Raw genomic sequence first — 18,514 nt, forward strand, 5'->3', positions numbered from 1 at the left:
AGGTGCCCTAATACTGTGTCTTTACAATATTGAAACTGAATACAAATTCAGTCTAAGGAGGAAATGGAATTTATTCTGTGCTTTGAATGATAAGCTGTTTAAACATCAAGGAAGTAGAGAGCACTTCAGGTGTGAGGGGGGAAAAAAACCCCTAAAAAAGCAATGGAGGCAAGAATGAGCAGACACATTGTGAGGACAGGGAAGAAAGGAGGCCCAGGTTAAGAAGAGAGCATTTATTGGGGCTCAGTAGGATAAGCAGAAATAAGGTTTTCTAGAGAGTATCTTTGTTATTAATATTCAGGCCTAAAAAGCCAAGCAAGAGAGTCTGAATGCAGTGTAATAAACCATAGGAAGCCATTATTGAGTAGTTTAAATTTTAATATTCTTATTATAAATTAGTAATTTTTTCTTATACTCAATAGAGCCAAAAATTAAGCCTCCAGTCTTGTTTTCATCAACTTAGAATTCTCGTTTCAAATTAAAATTTCTCCTGTAGTGTTTAAAGGATTAGAATAAAACTCTAATCCTGAAAATTAATGCTGGAATAATTGTAGTTACAATTTTAATAGGGCAGAAGGATTGTATTGCATCCTTTTAGAAAGTTCAAAACGTTTTTGATGATGCCAGGCTTTTGGTAAGAGGAATGCCGGGAAAGAGCAAAGAAGGTGGGGGCCCTGCAAGGCAGCATTTCTAGAGCTACAGATAGGGCTGTTGGGAGTTACTGCTATACTCAGGATAGAGCTTCCAGGGAGAGTCAGGAACAGGAGGCCATCAAGTACTTGATTCTCCCCAGACTCAGAAAAAGGCAGTGGACAATGTAGGTGTGCCATGTCAAATGTGCTTTGACTCATTCCAGACCTCCCATGGAGGAGAAGAATAATGCTAATTTGCATTTTGTAGTCCATCAGCATTTTTCAGGAGTGTTGGCTTTATTTTACTCTGTCTCCTTAGCCTTTAACTCTATCATGAGACAAGAAGGATAAATGAAACTTGCCCAGCATCAAGGTAATGATGAACAGAATCAGGACTTCCATTTTAGCCCTTTCTGATTTCAAATCTAGAGTTTTCTACTCCTCTAAATCGCTGCTTCATATGTGACAAAGAGCTTGTATGTTTGCCCTCACAAAATTTAAATAACATACTGATTAAAAATAGATTTTAATAGGTTTCCTTACCTCCTAAATGAATGCTTTACAGTACACCCAGCAATGTTGATGTGACTTTACTTCTGATCAGCTTTGGATTAGGCTCTTCTCATGTAGTAGCAAAGTCATTTTCTGGATTCTGATGGGCCCTCTGCTAGTGAAATGGTGGTGAGATTTCATTTTGAGTTATTAACTCTGTTCCACAAAACAGTTAGCTAGGGGCTTTCAAGCAGTGGTTTCTAGGAAAGCTCTAGCCCCACTTTTGTTAGACTGAGAATCTTACTCAGGTTTTGGCAGCTCTACTCTGGACTCACACACTTAGAATATTTGGACTCTGCCATCAGCATCTCAGGTGATTTTTTTTTAAAGAATTTATTATTTATTCATGAGAGAGAGAGAGAGACTGAGAGAGAGGAGAGAGAGAGAGAGAGAGAGAGAGAGGCAGAGGGAGAGGTAGAGGAAGAGAGAGAAGCAGGCTCCACGTACAGAGCCCGATGCAGGACTTGATCCTGGATCCTGGGATCATGCCCTGAGCCAAACGCAGATGCTCAACCACTGAGCCACCCAGGAATCCCTCTCAGGTGATTCTTATGAACACTGGTTTTATAAATCTGGTATTAGTAGTACTCTTCTGCCTTTTTTTTTTTTTAAAGATTTTTTAAAAATTTTTATTTATTCATGATAGTCACACAGAGAGATAGAGAGGCAGAGACATAGGCAGAGGGAGAAGCAGGCTCCATGCACCGGGAGCCCGACGTGGGATTCGATCCCGAGTCTCCAGGATCGTGCCCTGGGCCAAAGGCAGGTGCCGAACCGCTGCGCCACCCAGGGATCCCCTCTTCTGCCTTTCTGTTAAAAAAATCTCCCTTTCCTCCTCTTCCTCCTCCATCTTCAAGTTCAACATGTGCTGTGCTAAGGAGAACATTTTTTTTCAGTTTAGTACTTCTTAACATCTGCAGAGTCTCCTTCTCACACACACACACACACACACACACACACACACTCTTTCTCTCTCTCTCTTTCTCTTTCTAATAGGGTCACAGATCCACTTGAGTCCTAGCCAAGACAACCTACACAAGGAGGAAATTGTTGATATGTATGTTTGTGGAGGGGTGTGGGGATGAGTAAAATTTTTCTTTATTAAATGGGTTGGGGTAGAGGAAATCCCAAGGCAGCAGACCCAGCAATATAATAGATTATAATAATTAATGATTTAATATAAAAGTATGGTGATATAATAAGTAACTTTTTAAGAGTGAATATTAATTACATATAAATGAGGACTATTAATAGAACATAATGAAAAAGATATTGGTGAGCATAGGAAGAAAGACATAGCAAGCTTTGCTGTGTAGACATAAAGCAATAAGGTCCTTTAGCTGCCCTTGCAGAGATGGAAACTCTCCAAGGCAGAAATCAGACTTGTGACTAAATGCCAGCTTTACTGAAAGGCTGCTTGGACAAGACATTGTTGTTATTATTGATGAAGATAATATGCAGCATTTTTTTCCTCAGAATTTTTATGATTTCTGGCCTAAACAGTATAAATTCTGAAAAATTGTTATCCTTCCCAGGTGGGTTTCAAGTACTACTGCCATGTTTTATACAGAGAAGACATTCTTTTTTTTTTTTTTTTAAGAAGACATTCTATATCAATAACCACACTTTTCTTATAATATTGGAAAATATTTCTCTCAACAATGACTTCATTTTAAATAATGGAGAAAGCATTTTGATTCATAAGACTAAGAAAAATTACCACGGTGTCGTAAGAAAATATTCACTTTATTCGTGACAGAAATACTAACTTGCCTTTAGAAATATTTTCTGATGAATAAAGACCTGAATGTAATCATTTGAGTTATTGGAGGATATTAGACACAAATTTTCTGAAACAAAAGAATGTGGACACATTCTGAATTGAACATGATTATTTTTGAAGGACTTTAGAGTATAACAAGGAAAAATCCTTCAGTCCTTGCTACCGCAATACAGCAAATCTGATTCTCTGACTGTAAGTCAAAAAAGCTCTTGTTTAAATTTGTGAGGAAACCGTTCATTCCTTGATGTAGAGGAAAACATGTCAGCAAGAAGCATATGAGCACCTCTGCTTTCATTTTTGAAGTGGAGAATAAAGGCAAAAGAAATAAAATATAGAAAAAAATTAAATTTCCTTACAACTTAACAGCTCATTGACAAGTAGTCGAGACAGGAAGAGTGACCTTCCTCTAGGAACTCAGCTGCCTCAATGTTAATACTTTCCTAGAGGCAAAAGGCAGCCTTAGCTTGGCATTAGCCTGACCTCCAGGATCATGTAAATCTTATTTAACATATAAAAATCCCTTTGAAAACTTCCTTTATCTCTACATCCTCCAAGATATTTGTTAGCAATCATTCTCCAAACGTATGGCCCACTGATACACATCTGAAGGGTCTCATGACTAAGGTTTTACTAGACACTAGTAAAAGACCTTATCCTAATAATAGCTAGCCCCTCAGAGTCCTGGAAATTTCTTCCAAATTCCTTACACTTGAAACGTACACTATCCCTAACCCCTTCCCAACTTGAAACTGATTATATAATCAGCGGCCCCTCACAACCCCAGTGCAGCTCTTTCTGCTCATGGGTCCCATCCTCATGCTTTTACAAAACCACCTTTTATGCACCAAAGACATCTCAAGAATTCTTTCTTTCTTTCTTTTTTTTTTTTCAAGAATTCTTTCTTGATCATTCACTCTTGAACCCCTACATTTCACATCAATATTTGGTAGAGCAAGACATTTTCCAGGAATTGGCTTCCAATTAATTCTCCATTTTTTTGTTTTTCTGACACACAACTCTTGTATACAGAAGGACAAGTTTAGGATTGAGCTAAAGAATATGAAGATTATGCTCTACTAAGGGAACTGACATAACTGTAAGCAGGTAACATGCACACCATGAAGCACAGGAATCGGGGTGGGCAGGAAAGTTAGTTTCATCAGAAAAGGGCAAGGAAATTCGGTTTTAGAGATACAAAATGGAAATAGGTCCTACATTAAAGATTGACCCATCAACTGCCAGTGCTTGGATAAACTGATTGTACTTTAAATTTGATCCTGTGTACCTATTGTGAAACAAAACAGCAAGATACTATTAAGGTAGGCCATGCCATCCATATTCCTATATGAGTAAAGTGAAGATGGTGCTTCATAAGCAGGAGTGGGTTTTCAAACATGATTTGTACATAGTGATGTACTGAACTGAATTTAGTATCTAGTAGTTTGACTTCCTATCTTCCTTTGATGTTTTGTCCTTGCCTTTTATATATGTCCTTTATTTGAAAATATTTAGAAAAAGCAGAACAGCAATAGCACCTCCACTTATGTCTCTAGTGCTGGTATGTTTGAAATTGTAGCAGGAATTTTACCATATTATCTAATATGGTAAGCCACTTTCTATCATATTTATATTTTCTTTCTCTACCTTATCAGTTAAATATATGCATTATTATATTGTTATATTTGTTATAGATGTGAAAAATATTCTTTTTCTGTGAAAATCTTTAGCTTTCAATTACTTGAGAAATTTTCACAGAGAATAAATTCTATACATTCAGGGAAGTACATCATGTTATGTGTCATCTGTTCTTCATAAATTTCAAAGAAAGTACTGTTAAAAAACAAAAATTCAACTGAGTAAATTTGAAGATCACATTGGCTTTATTAAGTGATTCATGAATTGGGAGCTCTGAGGAATTGTACAAAATGGAAGTTTTTCATAGGAAGAAAAGTGGGGAAAGGAAGTTATTAGTAAAAGAAAAGGATTGTAGCAGGCTAGGTCACTTTACTTTAGGGGAAGAGAAGGGGCCTTACCGTGCAGATGACTTTATATTCCTTTAGGGGTCATAGAGGGCCCAGGTGACAGATTACCTCATTGGTGCTTATCAGAAAATTCCTGATTGAAGAGTTAATATTTAACATTTCTGATTAAGGTTGAACCTGCAATTAGATTAGGTATTACACCTCAGTTAGGTGACTTGGCCTAAGTGATGCCATTTGGGGTCTTCATTTTTCTTTTTAATGAGAAAATGGCAGGTTATTAGCCCTGATATTACCTACCATGTAAAGATCAAAGAGAAATCACTTACATTTGTTCATGAGGGATAGCATGATCTGTACCTTCAGCATGGGGGGAGATGCAAAGATGAAGTGATAAGTACTATAATGTGTTATGGCTCTTTTGGATTAAAGATGATTTCATACACACAGAAATAATAAACTTGATACTCCCTGAGCTCTGAGGGAAGATTTAACTTCCCTATCACTTGATAGCATTATTTCCCTGGATTTGAGCTTTAGTCCAGCTCAGAGTAGAGGGTGGTATGTATATTTGGGTGAGCCTTACTCTGCTGGACATGTACTCCTTTGGATTAATAGGCTGTGTCTCCCAGTATAAACTAAATATGTTTCTGAGGTGGGTGTAAATATATTAATTCAACAGATTATTTCTTCTTTACCAGGTCTTTGAATAAATAAGTCACAGGATCAAATTTAAGTGAGAAAGGTCAAGAAAAAAATTTGCTATATCCTGTAGATTCTGTTTCCTTCTGTCTCTTCTGTTTTTCTTTACATTCCCACTGCCAGGATTAAGTTCAGAACTTCACCCCTTGCTTCAATTACTGGTTTGCTTACTAACAAGAAGTCATAATCACTGGTACCCTCTCTGCTCAAATCAATTCAAGTATACATACTTTTAAAAGAATTAATCTACACCTGTGATATTTCTATTTATTAAAAAGCACCAAAAAAAAAAAAATAAAAAGCACCGATAACCACTCATTGACAGACAACCAAATTGACTATAAACTTCTTTTTCTGACATTCAAAGTCAGCCACAATAATGGCCAATTTCTCTTTTGATTTCTTCTTTTGTCCTAAATAGCTGCCATGCTATTTCATGAACAAGACTCATGAAATACTGGCAGGATTCACTCCTGATGATGCTTTTCCACTTCTCTTACTCAAACGCTATTTATTATCTATTTTAGATACATTCTTTATGAAATTTTGTTGATTTTTCTCAATGAGATATGATTAACTTTTCCTTTCAATCATCATGATTATGCAAACAACTTCCAATCCAGATCTTTGTTTTTTTTTTCTATTATAGTGTTCATTTGTCTCTTTGTTTCATCTTTTTATTTTTTTAAGTAAGCTCTATGCCCAGTGTGGGGTTCGAATGCATGACCCTAAGATCAAGAGTTGCATGCTCTACTGACTGAGGCAGCCAGGCTCCCTGTTGTGTTTCACCTTTTAAATTGTAAATGTGTTAAGGGTGAGAGACTATTTCATTATTTTCTGTACCTTCCATATAGTATATCGCAATGCCTTATACAGAATGAGAACTCTGTAAATATTTGTTAGGTTGAAGTAATGTGTCATAGATACATAAAAAAAATTAATGTAATGTATTCTTAAGTACCTGACAAGGAAAGACTATTTAAAATACACATAGACAAATCATAAGAAACTCTTAAGTATAAGAAACAAACTGAGAGTTGTTGGAAGGGGAGTGGGAGGATGGAGTAACTGGGTGATGGACATTAAGGAAGCACGTGATATAATGATCACTCAGTGTTATATAAGACTGATGAGTCATGGAACTCTACCTCTGGAACCAATAATACATTATATGTTAATTACTTGAATTTAAATAAAATAAAAAAAATACAAAAGTGTAGCTTAAAAAAGGAGTGTATTGTTTTTGAAATGATCTTGGCTGATGTTATGCCTTCCAAAAGGCAATCTATCAACTTGCTGGTTCAAATGAAATGAAATCTCAGAAACATGGTTATTTTATTTTTTAATTCTTCTATAAGTAAGATAATAAATAGGGAAACTTATGAACTGTTTTGGCTTACTGAACTAGTGAAGAGATCGGGAGATATACAAAACATATATTTATAATTAGCATAATATGAATCTTTGCTGTTGATTTCTATCAATTGAAAAACTAGAGATGTTTTGAAAGTCAGAGGAAAGTTCTAAGAATTCCTATAACATTCACTCTAGTAAAAGGGATATATGTTTAAACTGAAGGTATGAAACTTCTGAAGTGTAAAATATCACTGACATTTTATTTATTATTATTATTATTTTTTAAAGATTTTATTTATTTATTCATGACAGAGAGAGAGAGAGAGAGAGAGGCAGAGACACAGGCAGAGGGAGAGAAGCAGGCTCCCTGCAGGGAGCCTGACGCCGGACTCTATCCCTGGTTTCTAGGATCAGGCCCTGGACTGAAGGCAGCACTAAACCGCTGAGCCACCAGGGCTGCCCAGCAACTGAGCTTTGTAACATTAACAGAAATGAAATCTCTTTTACATTTAAAAAAAGATATTAGGAATATAATATGGTGAGTAACCTAGGGTACTTAGTGCCTTAAATTTGATTCCTACGTAAACATGGGGCAATTAGAACATCTCCTCTGGAATCCTCTTGAGTTACTGTTACTAGGGTGATGTTTTGATTTCAAATGTTGGTAATACATGGTTAAGAAAATATCATTCTAGGAATTCATTTTGAACAAAGAATATGTTAAATGTGCACAAGTTCTGTATTCAGAATTATTTTGCAGTGCCTAACTCATTTTATGATTACTCTTTACTATCTAAATACAAAGACAATATCAATCTCTGACTTTGACATTCCCTCCAGTCATATTAGGAGTCCTTGTTTTTGTTTAGTTGTTTTGAATTTTTATTTTTAAGTAATCACTACACCCAACATGGGGCTCAAACTCACAACTCTGAGATCACAAATCACACTGTCTTCTGCTCTCCTGACTGAGCTGGCCAGGCGCCACAGAAATTCTTGTTTGCTCCTTTCCACCTCCTTTCTTTCCCAGGATAATATGAAGAGGGGACAGAAGTAGTTAGGTAGAGAAATGTTTGCTTTGTGGTGAATCATCTTCTCTACAGAATAATAGAATTGTATAATGAAACCATAGGATGATATAGAAATTATAGGTGTTATTAATTAACACTCTTCTGTAATTATTATAAGCCATAAACCTGGAAAATCACTACTGCTACTACTAATAATTATATACTTCTAGTTAGCCTTTTAGGGACATTGCATAGGCGAAATATTGTTATCTTCTCATTTGAGAGAAGTTATCTTCTCATTTGAGTACTCTAGAATAATGGTCAAAAGAAACATGTTTTACTCAATAAGTTTATATTCATGTTGCTATTAAAGTATGAATTATATTCTTATAATTTTAGCAGTTTGTATTTCCTTCTAAAAGGTGAAATGTTTTATCACTCAGCATTCATTTAGGTATTCCTCTCAAGAAATCCCAACCTTTTAATGATAAACTTCTTTAACATCGGCATCGTACAAGTTTTTGGAATGCTTTCTTGAAGTCTTCATTAAAGATTGTATAAATCAGTGGATTTATAAGAGAATTGAGATATCCAAGCCATGTCAAAAAATTGGACATTTCTTCAGAAATTTTACACTTTTCACAGATATTAACAACCAATTCTTTTACAAAGAATGGAAGCCAACATATTACAAATGCACCCAAGATTAATCCCAAGGTAGTGGCTGCTTTGTGTTCTCTTGTGCCTAAGATCTTTTGTCTTCTCCAAGATTTCTCATGCTTGAATTCAGACCTCAGGTTTTTCACTGTGCTATGAATTTTATCAAAGTCTGTTGATGGATCAGATAAAGATTTTTCTAGCAGGTAGGGTGTGGAGACTAGTCTAGTGCTTTTCTCACCACTCCCGAAAAGGACTTGGCCATTCACCTCCTCCTTGGCAATCCTGCTTGCTTGTCTCTTGTGGTATAATGTTTTTGCTGCTTTATATATTTTGTAGTAGAGGATCAAAATCAATGTTAATGGGATGTAGAAAGCTCCAAATGTTGAGTAAATAGTGGAAACAATGTGGTCATGTTTTATGATGCACTCATCATCTCGGCTAGTTCCTTGGTGCCTCCAGAATAAAGGAGGCATAGAAATAAAAATAGATATAATCCAAACAATTATAATCATAATGCCAGCATGCTTGGGAGTCCTTTTCCTGGAGTACTTCACAGCATCTGTGATCGCCCGATACCGATCCAAAGCTATAGCAGAGAGATGTAAGATGGAACACGTGCAGCATGTAATGTCAACACTCAGCCAAATGTCACAGGCCACCTGTCCCATAATCCAGCTTTCTCTGGCAATGTACACAATGCTGAAAGGCATCACCAGGACAGCTACAAGAAAATCTGTGACTGCGAGGGAGCAAATTAAATAGTTGGCTGGGTGGTGCAGCTTCCGGGTCACAATAATTGCAGCAATCACAAGGGAGTTGATGGTCGTTGTCATCAATGCAAGCCCAGAGAGAGTGAGGGACACCAGAATTTTGGATGGCATTCTGTTTAACAGTTCTTCTGAGGTCAAGTTTTGATCAGATGAGTTTAAGAAATCCATTTTTGGGGTTTTTATTAAAAGATTAATATAGCTGAAAAAATGGATACCTGTAACAAAGGAAGAGAAAATCAATTCAGAGAAGTGTTCAAAATTTTTTCTCTCCCTTTCAGAATAAATGTTTAAAAAGTATATGTATATATTTTCCTAGAATATTCTATGGATTAAAAGAAATGGGAGTTAAGATTATAGATTTTCTTTTCTTTTCATTTGATTAAAAAATTCCAATGAGAACAGTAACAAACAGTAACTTTCAAAACATTTCTTCAAATACAGCTCAAATTAAACAATTTTTATGAGAAAACTTAACCTATTATTCAGTAAAATTTTTACCATCACAGAATTGCATTTAAAAGCTGTATTAATCCTAGCTATGTTTTCCCTTATCTCTTCAGAAAAAGTTTAATAGCACATACCATTAGTATATATGTATGCATTATGTAATATAATATAAGAAAATATCATAGTAAAGGCAGTATTCAAAAATCATAAACAGTTCTGTACTTAATTCAGTTGTGTTGCAGACATTATCATTGGGCTCATGGAGACTAAAGGAATTTTTGTAAAGGGGAAATAATTAAAAATATCTTTGGTATATCCCTAGCGTTCTATGATCATTTTATGAAATTAGAAAAATGTCAAAGTGTTTAGAAGTCTTTGTGAATATAAGTAGTTCATTTGGTTTAAAAAGATGAAATAAAGTTAGTTGGAGTCAAATAGCCATGAAACACTGCTCACTAATACAGTGACATATATGACCAAGTAACTCACTTAACAGGGTGAACTTGCCAGCTTGGAGAGCTTACAATGGCACCCACTCTGAAATGGAAATTATTTTCTTTACAAGTCACCATTGTGAGCTTAGACCATATAACTACTTCTGAAAGAGGACACGCAAACATGTCTTATAATTTTTGCTTCCGTCCATGCTATTGCTTAATTATAAGTCAAACAAGAGCAATTGGAGCGTAATGAAATAGGATTAATCTTTTTTTATAAGATAGTATTTTAAAGTTTGTGTTGTTTTACATCAGTCTTTCTTTCTTTCTTTCTTTCTTTCTTTCTTTCTTTCTTTCTTTCTTTTTTTAATTTATTTATTCATTCATGAGAGACGCAGATTGAGAGAGAGGCAGAGACATAGAGGGAGAAGCAGGCTCCATGCAGGGAGCTCAGTGTGAGACCTGATCCCTCCCGGATCCCGGGATCACGATTTGAGCCAAAGGCAAGCACCCAACTGCTGAGCCACCCCAGGCATCCCTCTTTTTAAATAATTCTTTAGCAGCTAAGTATTTCTTTTTTTTTTTTAAGATTTAATTTTTTTATTCATGAGACAGAGAGAGAGAGAGAGAGGCAGAGACACAGGCAGAGGGAGAACCAGGCTCCATTCCACGCAGGGAGCCTGATGCGGAACTCGATCCCGGGTCTCCAGGATCACGCCCTTGGCTGAAGGCAGCGCTAAACCGCTGAGCTACCTGGGCTGCCCAGCAGCTAAGTATTTCTTAAGAAAAGATAGAGAAGACAGAAATCTGAAACTTTATTCTTAGTTATAACTATTATTGTACTTCCATATTACTTAAATTATTTTTATTTTTTTTTTATTTTTATTTTTTTAAAATATTTTATTTATTTATGACAGATACAGAGAGAGAGAGAGAGGCAGAGACACAGGCAGAGGGAGAAGCAGGCTCCATGCACCGGGAGCCCGATGTGGGACTCGATTCCGGGTCTCCAGGATCACTCCCTGGGGCAAAGGCAGGCGCCAAACCGCTGCGCCACCCAGGGATCCCTATTTTTACTTTAAAGTGATTATGTTTCATTTGTTGGAACAATACTTTAAAAACCATAAAACAATACTTTAAAATACTTGACATTATTATATCGCTTCCTATGAAGTGTGTGTGTGTGTGTACAATAAAGCCTTGAGGTACAGCATATCTAGTATTCTACCTGTGTTTGGTTATCAGTACTAAATTTAATTTTTATTTTCCAATATTCATTGAAGGCAGATGCTGATGGCTTGCTCCTAAGCAAATTGAGTGGCACAAGAAATGTGAACACCTACTACTCAGAAAATGAGTCATTGTCCTGTGTGTAATTGAGAAGGCATTATATATCTACATTATTTGTATCAACACTTACCTGTTTGTGAAGGGCAACTAAGCTCCAAAGAGTGGAAGCTAAAGTTTCCTTAGAAATTCTAAACCCATGGTTCTCTGCTTTTGTTTTCCTCAGTACCATCAAGAAGACTGTGAAAAAACACAGATTACTGCCTCTCCCCTTCTTTGGAGCTAGCTATTCAGTAAAACTGGGACCTCAAACTTGCATTTCTTTTTTTTTTTTTAATTTTATTTATTCATGAGAGACACACACAGAGAGAGAGGTAGAGATATAGGCAGAGGGAGAAGCAGGCTTGCCTCAGAGAGCCTGATGAGACCCCAGGATCATGACCTAGGCAAAGGCAGATGCTCAACCACTGAACCACCAGGCACCCCTCAAACTTGCATTTCTAACAAGGTCCCAGGTGTTGGTGTTGCTGCTGCTGTTGGTCCAGGGAGTGAGGTTTTTTGGGAGAACCCAACATGGCTGTTACTCACTGTTTGTCTAATTCTTTTACTGCTATTCCATCTATGAGTTCCTCTCAATTGAGAGTAGTTCTGAAATTTCTGCTATATGAGTTAGGTCATATGACCATATTTCCTAAACCCATACTGGGTCATAGGGCCTGAGGCATAATGGTATGGTTAGCTGTACCATTGGGATTGTTATGAAAATCCTTGCTATATCAATGGATCTCATAGTCTTTAGCTATTTTATCTTGAAATACATTTAGGCAGTCAATGGTTACAGATGAAATGTTTACTCCAAGCCAGTTAGACATATTAGAAACATGGTAGATTAATTAGTTTCTACCTTCCGTCTAATTCTCCCCTGCCCCGCTGCCATTCTCTCATCATAAAACTTGTACCAAGTAGTCAATTAAAAACTAAATATTTTCCTGATCAGTTAATTCTTTCCAACAGTGTTTATTTACTGTTTAATTAATTAGTTTATTATTTAGTACCAAGGGAATTTATCTTGTGTTTATTTAGTATTATAGGAGTTGATTTAAAAGTGATGACATTTTCCATATTATAAGCAAAAATAACTTTCCACTTTAATTTGCCTGATAAAGAGTTTTGACATAAAAGTCTTTCCAGAAATAATTCTGAAATAACATTTTGAATAGAATATTGAAAAAGAGAAACTGTTTGGAAATAGTTATATGTGGTTTCATAATAAAAATGAATTCTATTGGTAAATAAACCAACTTAAAATTAGCAGGTGGATTATTTAATAATTCAGCTGAATCCTCTAAGAATCATATCATAGCATCTAAATTAAGCTCAATAAAATGGTAGTTAATGCTAAAGAAAAAATAAAAATGTATTATATAAAATTTATTGTGGTTTCTAAGAAATCTTCCCATTATTAAATTTAGAAAACTAATCTTCTGATAGTTGTTTTTGTCAAAAACAACAACAACAAAAAAGGGAAAACAAATGTAAACAATCACAATTGGGTTTCTTTTTCTTTTTGTTTTATTTTCCTTGCCACTTATAATTAAAATTTCAGTAAGCCATATACCTTCATTAATTCATACATGACCTCCAATCAGATTCCTATTTTTTTACATCTTAAATGTGGGGCTAGGTCTCACGATCCTGAGATCAGACCTAAGTCAAAACCAAGAATCCAAGGCTCAACTGACTGCGCCACCCAGGTGCCACAAGTTAGGAGCAATTATTATTTCTCATTTCATATATAAGGAAACTGAGGTACCAAAGTTTAACAAATTTCTCTATGATGACAACATAAATAATTGTTAGGACAAACCCATTCCCTTAATCACCATTTTCCTGTCAGTGAAAAATTTATTATTTTACTTAAAAACTCTGTTCTAGTAATGAGATCTACAAAGTAACTACTTTTTTTTTGTAAAGTAAAGATTTTGTTATAGAGTAACAACCATCTTCAAATGCAGGCAAATATCCAGTACAATGAACCTCTTATTTCTTGATAAGGATGTTTAGGATAGTGACTATGTCTAAATATGTAAATTGCAATAGAAATGTATTCATAGTGTTTTCAAAAATTTTTTTTACTGCCTTTCTAATTTAGATACTTTGTGTTCTCATTATATTTCTTTAAGAGATATTTACTGAGTTCTATTTATGTGCTGATTAATCTGTTAGGTATAAAATATGGCAAGAAACAAACATATCCCTGAACAAAACAAAACAGCAAACAACACGTTGTCCTTTTTTTTTTTTTTAAGACTTTATGTATTTACTTAACACAGTGAGAACACAAGTGGGGCTGAGGGGGAGGGAGTGGCAGAGGGAGAAGCAGGCTCCCCGCTGAGCAGGGAGCCTTATGTGCCCTGAGCCGAAGGCAGACACTCTTTTTTTTTTTTTCTTAAGATTTTATTTATTTATTCATGAGACACACACACACACAGAGGCAGAGACATAGACAGAGGGAGAAGCAGGCTCCTCTTAGGGAGTGGATGTGGGACTCGATCTCAGGACTTCAGGATCACACCCTGAGCTGAAGGCAGGTGCTTAACTGCTGAGCCACCCAGGCATCCCCAAAGGCAGACACTTAACTGACTCAGCCACCCAGGTGCCCAACACATTGTTCTTAAGAATCTAACACAATAATGAAACAGCCAAACATATAATTGTAATACAACAAAACAATACAATAAGGGCATAATAGAGGTGTATATAGTGTCCTAGAAAAACAAATGAGGGAGAATTAATCATACCATGTGATTAATGATACCAGTGAAAGCCTTTTAAGGTACAGGGGAAAGCAGAGGTGTATAAACACAGGGTGTGAACTTCTGCAAAATGGCAGCATAGAAAGACTGAATTTACCTCCTCCCATGGACACACCAAATTTACAGCTATATATGGATCATTTCCCTCTGAAAAAGATCTGAAAATTAGAAAAACTGCTTCTCCACAACAAAGAATTAAAAAAGGGCAGCCCCAGTGGCGCAGCGGCGCCCAGGGCGTGATCCTGGAGACCCTGGATTGAGTCCTAAGTCAGGCTCCCTGCATGAAGTCTGCTTCTCCCTCTGCCTGTGTCTCTGCCTCTCTCTCTCTCTCTCTCTCTCTCTGCATCTCTATGAATAAATAAATAAAATCTTTAAAAAAACCAAAGAATTAAAAAAGACCACATCCAGACAAGTAGAAGAGGCAGAGATACTGTTTCACCAAAAAGCCATCCCTGGTGTGGTGATACACAAAAGGGTGGGGATCTCACCAGTCTGGTTCTTCCTCTGGAGGAGAAATGTGTTGGTGCTCCACATTAGGTACCTAACCCATAGGATCTGTACTGGAGAGATAAGCCTCTAAACTTCTGACTTAGACATCTAAGGGACCCAAAGTGATGTAGAAATCTGAGATTTCCCTTTGAGTGGGCTCAGGTGTGGTCTCACTTGTCCTGAGACCCAGCAAGAGAAAAGCAATTTGAAAAGTGCCTAGACTATATGTGAAGGAGATTCATTTGCTAATCTAAAAGCATCTTCTGGAGGGGCTTAAGGTAGTTGAAACTCTCCCTGGATACAGAGGCACTGGTGGACACCATTTTTGCACATTTCACCATCTTTGCACATTTCACCTACCCTGTGAAGGTAGGTGAGCTTAGACATCGCATCCTTCTGCTATATTGCTAAGACAAGTAGGGTGAGTGGTTGCAGTGCTGTCATGCTGCCTTCTAGAAGTTGGAGAGCCCAGATGTTTGCAGCACTTCCCTGTTCCCTGGTGGGGTCAGGTGAGCATGAGTGGTTGTAGTGTTCTCCAGTTCCCGGGTTAAAACATTGGGTGGTTATAACATCCAGCCCCCGACTAACTGGGGCTGGTGAGCAACAGATGCTGCAGAATGTCACAGCATTCTCCTGCTCCCAGCTTAAAGTCAGCACACATACAGACAAGACACTTTCCCACTGCATTCCTGAAGCCCGTGCATGCCTGCAGTCAAAACATTTCTCTGCTGCTATTCTGAAACCTGGAAGAGTGCCCCACCTTCTGCACTCTGGTTTCCTAGCTAAGGCCAGCAGGCACATGCAGTACATACAGAGGGGATCCTTTAACTGCCAGGCCCTCATGATTGAGGGGGCTGGGATTCCTGAGCTCCCAATAATGTAACAATCAGAAGACAGCTCTTGGCAGGCCACCTCTCTCAGGGAACTATATAGACAGCAGACTGAAATACAACTCAAGGCTTCCTGTGAAAAAGATCAGTTTTCTTAGCCTGGAACTTCAGCCTAAGGGACAGGCTTCAGGTTTCCCATACGACTAGAAGTTAAGGAGGGTTTCCCAAAACATAAGCAGGGAGAAATCATCCTTGTGCACTGCCCCTCCCCCATAGCCTTCCAGTGCTTGATGAGACCTCTCTGGAGCTTCACACTCCTCTGGAGCCCCAATTTTTGGGACTATCACTTACAGGATACCTCCAGATCCCCTGGTCCAGAGGCTAGAAGGGATTTTGATTGAGGTCCCACATGACTGTATATATCTGCATAATTTAAAAGCTATTGCCTCAGGGTCTAACTTCCAATCAGCCTGAAACTAGGTGCTAAATGAGATTCCTCCCCTTGGCTCACAGACAGGTCTTGGCACACTGTCCACAACTAGGGCACATCAAGAATAAATCAGGTGGTTTAAATAATCACAAAGGTTTGAGAGACAACCAAAAGCTAGGTTGAATAAGAAGGATCATCACCTATACAAGGACACTCCTTAAAGAACGAGAAGGAGAGAACTGTTTCACCTAATACATAGAAGAAACACAGAGTCAGGCAAAATGAGGAAACAAAGAAATATGTTCCAAATGAAAGAACAAGACAAAACCTCAGAAAAAGGCCATAGTGATAAGAAGATAAGTAATCTACCTGGTAAAGAATTCAAAGTAATGGTTATAAGAATGGTCACTGAACTGGGGATAAAAATGGATGTACACAATGAAAAATTCAAAGATAGAAAATATCAAACAGAAGTCCCAGATCTGAAGAATACAATAAATGAACTGAAAAATAAACTAAAGGGGTCCACAGCAGACTAGATGAAGTAGAAGAACAGATCAGTGAGCTGGAAGACAAAGCAATGGAACTCACCCAGACAGAGCAGCAAAACAAAAACAAACAACTTATGAGGATGAAGATAACCTAAGTGACCTATGGGAACATCAAGTGGAATATAATTTGCATTATAGGGGTCCCAGAAGGAGAAGAGAGAGAAATAAATGGGCAGAAAACTTATATGAAGAAATTGTGGCTGAAAACTTCCATAACCTATGGCAGGAAACTGACATCTAGCTCCATAAGCCCAGAAAGTTCCAAATAAGATGAACCCAAAGAGATAAACCACATCAAGACACATTAGAGTTAAAATGATGCAAGTTGAATATAAAGAGAGAATCTTAAAAGTAGCAAGAGAAAAACAAATTGTTTGCATAAAAGGGAACCCCAATAAAACCATCAGCAGGTTTCTCAGAAGAAACTTTGCAGGTCAGAAAATACTGGCCTGACATATTCAAAGTTCTAGAAGGAAAAGACTTGGTTGGAAAACCAAGAATATTGTACCTCACAAGACTACCATTTAGAATTGAAGGAGATATAAAGAGTTTTCCAGACAAGTAAGAGCCAAAGGAGTTCATTGCTACTAGATCATTTTTATAAGAAATATTAAAGGAACTTCTTTAAGCTGAAAATAAATAGTACTAATTAACAGCAAGAAAGTACATGAGAGTAAAAATCTTACTGGAAATGGTAAATACAGAGTAAAGGTACTGGATTAATAACAAAGTTATTGTGAAGGTTAAAAGACAAAATTAGTAAAATTAACTAAAATATAATTAGTTAAGGGAAACAATAAAAAGATGTAAAGTGTGACTTCAAAAATATATCACATGGGAGGGAACAAAAATGTAGAGTTTTGGAATGTGTTCAGATTTAAGTTTATATAAACTTAAAACACACACACATACATATCTCTCTCTCTCAAAAAGATGAGGAAATGCGAGGCATATAGCAGACACTGATTTGAATCCATCTGGGCAAATGCTGTCAACGTGCTCTGTTCTGAGGGTTAGAAATGTACCCTCATTAGATCCACTTCTACTTGTTAATCTGGTTCCCTAATTCTCTGTGGCTCTTGAATCCTTTCTCTGGGCTCTTGACTCTGCTCTCAGAGAGATCCTGTTTTTTTTTTTTTTATTTTTTTTATTTTTTTATTTTTATGAGAAATAGTTTGCATTTACAGTTAAGTAAATTTCACCGCCCATTTTCTGCCTATAGAAAATCTTTTCATTTTAGAAACTTTGTTTCCCTATGAATCTGATTGGAAGTCATGACAGGCCCCCAGATGCCACATGCATAGTTTTACAAGGTAGACTTCTCTTTGGTTTGCTTAGAATATTGGAACTGTGGGACAACATCCTTAAGATTCTCAGAAGCCCTTTCACTAGCTGAGGGCTCTACTAGGTATTCCCTTAAGCCTTTCTGAAGTCTTTTATTTATTTTTTTTTTTTTAAGATTTTATTGATTTATTCATGAGACACACACACACACACACACACACACACACACACACACACACAGAGGGAGGGAGAGGCAGAGACACAGGCAGAGGGAGGAGGGAGAAGCAGGCTCCATGCAGGGAGCCTGTGGAACTTGATCCAGGGTCTCCGGAATCACGCCCTGGACTGAAGGCAGCGCTAAACCGCTGAGCCACCTGGGCTGCCCTGAAAAATCTTTTTTTTTTTTTTTTAAGATTTATTTATTTATTTATTCATGATAGACATAGAGAGAGGCAGAGACACAGGCAGAGGGAGAAGCAGGCTCCATGCCAGGAGCCCA

The 18,514-nt window shown here is 37.0% G+C and overlaps 1 protein-coding gene across 21 annotated transcripts in view; it reads right to left on the reverse strand.

The window, feature by feature from the left end:
• Positions 1-3,820: 3,820 nt before the first annotated feature.
• The window catches only part of HTR1F (5-hydroxytryptamine receptor 1F), a 160,153-nt gene continuing 145,459 nt past the window's right edge, over positions 3,821-18,514 (reverse strand). For all 21 annotated transcript variants that reach the window (XM_072806501.1, XM_072806498.1, XM_072806497.1 and 18 more), the window contains one exon: positions 3,821-9,659. In XM_072806501.1, the coding sequence (XP_072662602.1) occupies positions 8,512-9,612 (1,101 nt within the window). In that variant the 5' untranslated portion in view covers positions 9,613-9,659 and the 3' untranslated portion in view covers positions 3,821-8,511. The remainder of the gene's footprint in view (positions 9,660-18,514) is intronic.

Source organism: Canis lupus, chromosome 30 (assembly GCF_048164855.1).
Source record: "Canis lupus baileyi chromosome 30, mCanLup2.hap1, whole genome shotgun sequence".
Lineage (NCBI taxonomy): Eukaryota > Metazoa > Chordata > Mammalia > Carnivora > Canidae > Canis > Canis lupus.